The 8,658-nt window shown below is 50.1% G+C and overlaps 1 protein-coding gene and 1 pseudogene across 2 annotated transcripts; both read right to left on the reverse strand.

The window, feature by feature from the left end:
* Positions 1-3,480: 3,480 nt before the first annotated feature.
* Ppdpf (pancreatic progenitor cell differentiation and proliferation factor) lies at positions 3,481-5,132 on the reverse strand. Of its 2 annotated transcripts, none has more exons than XM_060382705.1 (5): positions 4,844-5,132; positions 4,236-4,317; positions 4,087-4,164; positions 3,877-3,973; positions 3,481-3,796 (listed from the first exon to the last, which is right to left on the reverse strand). In XM_060382705.1, exons 2-5 carry the CDS (start codon positions 4,288-4,290, stop codon positions 3,679-3,681), a joined length of 348 nt encoding a protein of 115 aa, XP_060238688.1. In that variant the 5' UTR covers positions 4,291-4,317; positions 4,844-5,132; the 3' UTR covers positions 3,481-3,678. The 2 variants fall into 2 exon arrangements, with proteins under 2 accessions (XP_060238688.1, XP_021503476.1); XM_021647801.2 differs by lacking the exon at positions 4,844-5,132 and adding an exon at positions 4,514-4,704.
* Positions 5,133-7,589: 2,457 nt separating this feature from the next.
* Positions 7,590-7,689, reverse strand: LOC132653918 (U6 spliceosomal RNA; annotated as a pseudogene).
* Between the last annotated feature and the right edge of the window lie 969 nt (positions 7,690-8,658).

The raw sequence follows: 8,658 nt of genomic DNA on the forward strand, positions 1-8,658 counted from the left end.
TAATCTTTAAGAGTGTTGGTAAAATAAAATAATAAAATAAAAACAGGTATGTTTCCAGACCTGTCAACACCGAATACAGTACAGCTGGACCAGTAGTCCTTAACCTTCCTAATGCTGCGACCCTTTAATACAGTTCATGTTATGGTGACCTCCAACCATAAAATTATTTTCGTGCTACTTCATAGCTGTAATTTTGCTAGTGTTACGAATTATATTTTTGGAGAGGTTTCTCAAAGGGGTCATAACCCATAGTTTAAGACCCACTGAGAGACTTTTTTTTTTTCCTTCTTACCAGGGTTTATAATAAGTTTAATTCTACTGGGTATTTAAAATGCTGCAATGAGAAATGGAACCCAAGAGCAAAATACAGAGGAAGGAGAACAGGGAATGATGTTGGTCTGACTCGTCAGCAAGAGCGAATTGGGTGTGGATTCCTCGTGAAACCTTCATGAGCATAACTTGAATGAATAGGAATGCAAGCAGAGTGAAAGTTTAAATGAACTTTTCAGGAATTTACTTTATAAAAAAGGCATCTTACAACCTCAAGTTTGTTCAGGCTTGAGAAACTGAGATATTAATTCAGCTTTGGGGTCATTCCTAAGGAAACATCAACTTAGGTTGATCTGCTGTGACCTCCTGCTTTTTACACAGGAAGGAAGTGGTAGGTGCGCTTGGGTTTGTAGGACTACCAGAAGCTGTGCAACAAAGGGCATGCTGCTGCAGTGCCTGCAGGGGTTTTCTTCAGTGGCATGCTGGCTGCTGACTCCCTGGTTTCCACTGGCACTAGGGGCCCTAAAAATAATAAGAAAAACCACCTGCATGCAAAGCATACTAGGAAAATTCCATCTGTGGTAAGGTTACACATTATCATTTGGAGAGGAAAGATTAATCATTGAGTGCAAACATAAGACTTGTTTCAGATTATGAAAAAAACAAAAACAAAAACGCCGATGGGCTGTTTTGATGTGTTTTGAGACAGGATTTCTCTGTGCAGCCCTGGCCATCCGGGAACTAGCTTTATAGGCCAGGCTGGCTTTAAATTCAGAGCTCCACCAGCCTCTGCCTCCTCATGCTGGGACTATAGGTGTATGCCACCACATCCAGCTCATTGACGGATACTTTTTCAAAGTACCTTTCAAATACCTGGTGGAATGGAATCTTATCTTGAGTAGTCAAAGCTGTAAGGACTGAAATGATTCACTTAGAATTCTTTTAAATTAGCTTAGGTGCTGGGGTCGTAGCTCGGTTGATAGCGCACATGCCTAACATGCATGAAGTCTTGGGTTCTATCCCTAGCACGGACACACCAGGCGTGGTGGTACATACCTGAAATACTAGTATATGGGAGGTAGGAGGAGGAAGATCGAAAGTTCAAGGGCGCATCCTCAGCACAGCAAGTTTAAGACCAACTTGGTCTATGAAACCTTTAGGTTGTACATACAGACATTACTCATGATTTGTAGGAAAAATCCTGACAATCTGGTATATCCACACCCCGAAGTCATCAGTTATAATTCTATTATACTTAAACATGTGCCACAGAAATTAGCTCCACAGCTGTGGCTTGATTTTCTTCCACAAATGTTTATATTGACTGTTGGAGAAGAAGAGTATCTGTCTGTCTGTCGGTCTCAAACTACTTCTTCCAGGTTTACATCAGAGAGATGTCCAGAAACAGGCCTTTACACCATCCGTCATCACCGCTGCAGTGTTTCTGCACGTGAAACTAGTGGGCTCACTAGAACAAGAACTCATTGTCTGAAGGAACTGTTTAAATTTTGCTGGTTCTAACCCCTCCCACCCGTCTCCAGCTTACGTTGTGAAAGGTGAAATATGTATCTCCTCCTTCCTGATTTTTTTTTTTTTTTTAAAGAATCTAGTGTTTCCATGTAAAGATGAGAGGACAGCTTCAGATGCTGTTCCTCACGTGCCTTATTATTCTTTTTTTTAAAAGAAAGGATCTTTCACCATTGGGCTAGGGCAGATGACTAGCTAATCCCAGGAATCTGCAGCCCCCAGTACTGAGGTAGCAAAGCACCAAAGCTCAACTCAGGTCTTCACACCTGCAAGGCAAGCCGTTAGCAGCTGAGGTATGTCCTCAGTTCCAGCTAGACGGAATGTTAGTAGCTATGGGTGACTTCATGGCAGCAAGGCCTTGTGGGAAGAACTGGCCTGGTTCCTTGAATGCCTTACTATGAGAAAGGATGACTACAGAAGCCTCAGGGACTTTTCAAAGAGGGATCTACCCAAACCCACAGGTGCTAATGGCAAAAACCTTGTGGTACAATTTGGATGCGGCTGCCTGGGCTGAATACACTTTCAAAGTCTAATGTGAAATTCTGAGAACAAAGTCCTGGCAGCACTGCGTACGTCAACAGACCTCTTGTAAACAGATCAGCCCTGTTTTGAGATTGTAGGGGTTGTTCCAAAAGCTACAGTGTACCCAGCACTAGGCCCATTGTTTCTGAGGTTTTTATCACCCAAGTTCCAGAGTGGATCCCAAATTCTTTCCTATCTTAGGATCATTTTTCGTACTGGTATTCCCAATTTTTTTCTGTAACCCTTCTGCAAGTCACTAAAAGTCATTTCCCAGTTCTGCTGGATGCAGCTGTACAACCTGACCTCAGGGAAACCACAGCTTGTGACCTCAGTCTGCAGGTCAGAAGGCTGTGGGGGAAGGAACTATGGGAACAGAGTACATGGGAAGATGGATCAGTGCTGCTTGTTGCCCAGAGCTGCTGGCCGTCCCTAGTGTCCGGCTCTGGTAACAAGCAGCAGCAATCAGCAGCTCTGTGGGCCTTACTGAACATTTTGGCCTGAGTGGATCACATTTCTAGTTCTGAATCTATTAAAGGTGAAAAGAGCCTCCTCCACCTAAAACCTGCTCAGAAGTAAGGGCAGCAATCCACAAGCCACCTGGATACCCTAAGGGCAGGCAGCGGGAGAGGGAGGCTTAGCTGTCAGAGGCACAGGCCCCAGTTCCCTTGGGAGAGAGCAGCTGTTTACAGCAGAAGGGCCACAAGGGTGAGGCTGCAGGAAAGCCTGCTGTGCTACACCTAAGACTCCAGCCTTACATTGCTGGCTTAAGCCACTCCCAACAGCTCCCAAGGCAACTTACCCTGAAGGTATCCCCAGCCTTGGGGAACTAGCCATGCAGCAAGTAGCTAGGAGGGGCCTGACCCAAGGTCATCCACCAAGTTCCTGCTTAGGCATTGGGTTCCCTTCAGCTGAGAGCTTCCAAACTCAGGCAGAGGCACAGCCTTGCCCTGGACTGTACACCTATGGCTAACTGCTACCCTAGGCTCTCCAGAAGTAGTGGCACCCCAGCTTCTTGGGCCAGGCCCACTCGAGAGAGCACCTCACCAGATTCAGAGATATTAAGAGTCTCAAAAGAGCTGTTAGGAAGGCCTAGGAACAGAATAGCACCAAGCGGGGAAAAAAGGCTGGACTCAGTAATGTCTCAAAACACACCACGGGGAGGACGGATGCTAGCTGTTTATTTTTTGCTTGGTTCAAGGCACAGTTACGGGGTCAGTGGTATGACCCAAGAGGGGCCCCCTCCAGCTCCTGCTGGTGTCTGTTGCTTACTGCAGCCTTCCTAGTTTACCGGGTAGGATGGGTAGGTGGGACTCTGGCCTAGTACCACTTAAGGTGGGGTTGGCTGGTGATTCTGCCAGATCAGGACGGGGCCTTGGTGTTGGCCTGGCCAGGATGGATGACTGGCTGCTGCTTCATGGTTTCAGGAGCCAGGTCACTGGTGATCGAGCTTCTGGGGGTCTGGGAGGACTCTGCTGAGCTGTAGGGAGAGCATAAGTCAGTGGGTCAGAATCTGCTTGAATTGGGCCACCCTCACAACCTCATGGAAGATGGACTCACTGCTCAGGAGACTCCAACACTGTGGACATGAATGGAACGGTGGACTTCCCGAAAAAGAAGCTGGTCCACCAGTGGCCGGGATTGGCTTTGGGGAGACCTGAGAGGAGCAAACGAGAGTCACGATGTTGCTATCCGGTGGGGTCCCATCCCTCTCCACGATCCCCACTCATCGTTCATCCCCGCCTTCTGCGGGCTGGTTCTTACACTCACCCGGGGAATGGGGCACGGCCTCTCCCGTGTACTCGGCACTTCCGGAGGAGCTGTTGCTTGACAAGGAGCTCAGGCGTCCTGGGGAGGGGAGGCGGGTCAGACACAGGGCCCTGACCCGCTCTGGGCGGGGTTGGCGAGGGGCTACTTACGCCGATAGTAGTCATGGGTTGCCATGAGGGAGCCGCCGGAAGGGATGGAAGCCATGCTTCAGGGCAAGGGCGCTGCGGGGACCTGAGTAGAACGTAGGCCTAGTCACCGGATTGGATCCCAAGTCCCCCAGGCCCTGAAACCCCAAGAAGCTCCAACCAGCTTCGGCCGGCTGCACGGTGAGACAAAGGAGCTTTGTCTGCGCCCGGCCCCAAGAAGGCGCGCGCCTGCCCCACCCCCCGCCGGCTGCCGCCACCACCGGTACTACGGCAGTCCTCACCTCGGCGGCGACCCCTCCTCGCGGGCTTCGGTGCACGGTCACGGGTGACAACGCCTGGGGCGCTAGGCCGCGGGACCCATTTGCAGGGACCCACACAACAGCTACTCTACGACCCGCGCACGCGCATACTTATTTGCTTTTCTCCGCGGGCAAAAGCCGCGGCACCGTGGGGCGGAGCGGGCGCGGCCAGGCCCCTCCTCCATCACGGCGGCCCCACCCTTGAGGTTTTTGAGCCCTCCTGACCTCTGTTAGATCCTCTTTGCTTGGGCGGATGAGGTTCCGCCCTTCCCTTTTAGATTTTTTCCGGAGCCGAGCGAGGATCCGCCTCACCTTCTGCAATACCAGGTTCTGCAGATTCCACCTTGGCCCTAACCTCCTTGATGAAACAGAGCTGGACTTAGCTCTGCGGCTTTTTTTTTCCACTTGGTTTGGACTGGGAGCACCTGGACCCACATAGAAGCGGTTAAAGAATCTTAAGTGGGATGTGTGTCAGTCTGTGCCACCCTCTCGGACGTGGCCTCCCGTAGCCCAGCCTGTTTGGTGTTCTCGTCCCCTTTACTTGCTGCTGTCCGCCACTTGCGCCGGTCCCCGCCGGCTTTGTTTTCCGTGTGCCTCCCTCCAACCCTTCGGCAAGTAGGTCTGTCTAACTTAAGTAAGCACAAGGGGCAGCCGCCCCCGCGCGCGTCCCTACGTCACAATCTCCCTCTGTCTTCTGGGTGCATTAGATGGTGCCTGGAGCCCCCAAGCGGCCCTGCAAGGACTAGCCCGCCCGTGGGAAGCTGAGAAGTCACCTGCTTCTCTTTCAAGTCGCACTGTTCACCGTACCCAGACTGTTCTGTGGCTTGGAGAGGAGTGATGGAAGAGAAATTACAGACGACTCCTTGGGGGCAGAGAGAGAGGCAGTTTTTAGTAATTAGCATCAGGTAGAGGCCTGCACTGTTGGTCAGAGACTCGTGTTTGGGGGAATCAAGTGCTTGGAGCTCTAGGAGTATACCGTGCCCTCCCTTCCCTTCCCAGGCAGCCTTCTGGCAGACCCCGATGAGCCAGCTTCATGTAGCATGCTTCTATAAGCAAAGATGCTAGACTTGCCCTTTATGGGGGCTTAGGTAGAGCCTGATCTAGGCTGGGGCTAGTAGGACCCAAGGCGTGCTCCTGTGTCCCCAAGGTCTCAAGGAGGCTTTGGCTGGAACCCTTTGCTTGAATTTGTTGAGACATACTCTGTGCAAACACTGAACTAAGCTGGGAAAACAGACAAGAAACGGCCCAGTTAGGGGTGTTGGCTAAGAGGCCCGACAGGGGAGAGAGATAATGACATGAAAGAGAGGTGAGGGAAGTTGACAAGACAAAGCAGCAGAAGTAAGGCCCCTGATAAGGCAGACTGGCCAGTCCAGGTGACCCCAGGAGTGTGAGATTTCTGTCAAAACCAGGCTTGCTTCCTGGCCTCATGTGCTTCAGACTCTGTGTCTTACCCTGGACTGTCCTGGTCAAGTGTGTGGGCTAACAACCAATGGTTATTAGCTGTTTCCGAGAGTGAAAGATTCCCTCTGGAAAGGAAGTAAAGGGTATATGCCTAGGCCTTATGCATCTTGATATGCTGAGTTAGGTTGATATCATAGGGAGGCCTGCTCTTTTCTGAAGGGAAACAGAGGAACAATGGGTCTAGGGGAGGTGTGGGAGGCTTTGGTAGGTATGTATTGTATGAGAGAAAAATGAAAAAAAAAAAAAAAAGGAAGAAATCTCTCAAGAATACAAGAGAGTTGCTGGGTGGTAGGGGTGCATGCCTTTAATTTCAGCACTTGGGAGGCAGAGGCAGAAGGATCTCTGTGAGTTCTGGGCCAGCTTGGTCTACAGAGCAAGTTCCAGGATAGCTAAGGCTGAGTGGAGGAAGTCAGGGGTTTAGGGTTTCCAGTGGGAGGTGGGGAGCAGGGGTCAGGGCTGCCACGCTTCTGCTGAGACTAGCTCTAGCCTTGTCATCTGTTTCCAGGATGGGATTTTCTCTCTGTTCATCAAATGGGTTAGAATGCAGAGATCATTCACTGAAGAAGCAGCTGCTGCCCTTGGCACCTCAGGGAGTGGAGGTTGAGTAAGACCAGCATTGAACCTACCTGCCCAGCATATGCAAAGGTCCTAAGGCTAGCAGGAACTATGGTCCAGTGGTCCTATGAAGAGGTTGGAACCAGGTCCCACCTCCTGAAGGGAAACAGAGCAGCAAAGGATCTAGGGGAGGTGTGGGAGGCTTTGGTAGGTATGTATTGTATGAGAGAAGAATGAAAAAAAAAAAGGGGGGGAAGAAGTTTGGTGCAGAATGAGGTGCCTCTCCTCAGGAAACAGGAGATGTATGTGGTTTGTGGTCACTGACTGGGCCTCACAGCCTGAGCTGATCTGAGGATATGCAGCCTTTCTGAATCTGCTCTGTGGTAGTAAGATGGGGTCCCACTTGGGGCCTTTCTGTTTGTCTCAGGGCCAGATAGTTTGGAGATGCAGTATTCTCCTAGGGTTGGACAGGTTAAGGCTGTAGATATGCTATGCCCACTTTCTGCCAGGCACTCTCTCTACAGTGTCCTCTTGGGAGCAGAGTTTGTGATCCAAGGTATAGATTGTGGGTCAGCAGCTAGGAAAAGAAAGAAGAGGGGCCATGAGAGTTTGGGGCAAGCTGGCTGCTTCACTTGGAAGGAGGTGGCTTGGAGAGGCTTCAGTGAGGAGGCTCACAGTAGGGACCATTTGCTGATTATCCCCAGAGCTGGACATTAAGGACTTCTATCTCTCCCAGGCCAGCCTTGACTATGATCTGGGCCTGTCTAATCATCCTGCCTCATTCTCAGCCTCACCTAACAGCATCTATAGTAGAGTCTGAAGGGAGCCTCTTCCATCTGTCTTTCTCTCTGTGTCTGTTTCTCCCCTTCCCTACATTCCCTCTTCCCTCCCTTCTTTCCTATCTAAGATAAGGTCTCACTGCTATCCAGGCTGGCTTCAGATCTTTGAGTTCAAGTGATCCTCCTGCTTCAGCTTCCCACATGCAGAGGCCCCAGGAATGTACCGTGGTTCCAGCTTTGGGATAGTCTTAATTTCTTTTCTTGTAAATATGGAATAATTCATGATTTCACATATCATCCTTGTACAGGGGCCATGTTAATCTCTGTGTTGTTCAAATTTCAGTATATGTGTTGCTGAAGCAAGAGTAGACTTTTTTATTTTTACTCTGATTTATGTTAGTATACTTATTTCTTTTGGTTATTAGCTTTTTTTGCATTTTATTTTTTTAATTTATCACAATTTATTCACTTTGTATTCCAGCTGTAGTCCCCACCTTCATCCCCTCCCAATCCCACTCTCCCTCCCTCATCTCCTCCCATGCCCCCTTTCCCAGTCCACTGATAGGGGAGGTCTTTCTCCCCTTCCATCTAACCCTAGCCTATCAGTTCGCATCAGGACTGTCTTTCATAGTCTTTCTCTGTGGCCTGGTAAGGCTACCCCCCCCTCAGGGGGAGATGATCAAAGAGCCAGCCACTGAGTTCATGTAGAATATTCTTTCTTTAAAGGGGAAAAAAATCTGGTGATATGGTTCAGCAGGGTAAGTCACTTGACTTGGAAACTTGGAAACCTGAGTTAAGCCCATGGGAACGTGGATGGAGAGAGCTGACTCCACAGAATTTTCTTCTGACCTCTGCACATTCTGCTCAGTGTGGGGAAAGGGTCTGTGGGGCTTTGTCCGCAACTACTCCCCAGCATCTGTGCAGACAGCTCGCTCTGACCTCGGGGTAAACACCTCACCCTTTCTTAACTGTCTCTTCTGAGGTGCCTAGTGAGGCTGGCTCCATCCAGCTCCTGTTGCTAACCTCTTTTTGGGTTGTGGCTCATGTTGGAAAGCCAGGGTTAGGCGCCCTGAAGTGTGGCCTCTCACTGGCTGCTTGATCTGGCCAGCAGCTGACTTGCTGACTCTACTCCCCTATGAATGACCACAGGTAGAGTGGATGCCTGCCAAGTAAGAAGGATGAGGTCAGAGAACACCAGCCCTTCTCTGCTTGGTGGATTCTGAAGGCCTCGGGGTCTGAAAGGTTTGGGCACCGGGTCAGGATATAGGAGAGTGGAATGGGTGTGAACTTTGGCCTCTAGCTGAAGGACACAGGGACAGAAAGCTGTGTATG

The sequence above is a fragment of the Meriones unguiculatus genome, chromosome 4 (assembly GCF_030254825.1).
Source record: "Meriones unguiculatus strain TT.TT164.6M chromosome 4, Bangor_MerUng_6.1, whole genome shotgun sequence".
Classification (NCBI taxonomy): Eukaryota; Metazoa; Chordata; class Mammalia; order Rodentia; family Muridae; genus Meriones; species Meriones unguiculatus.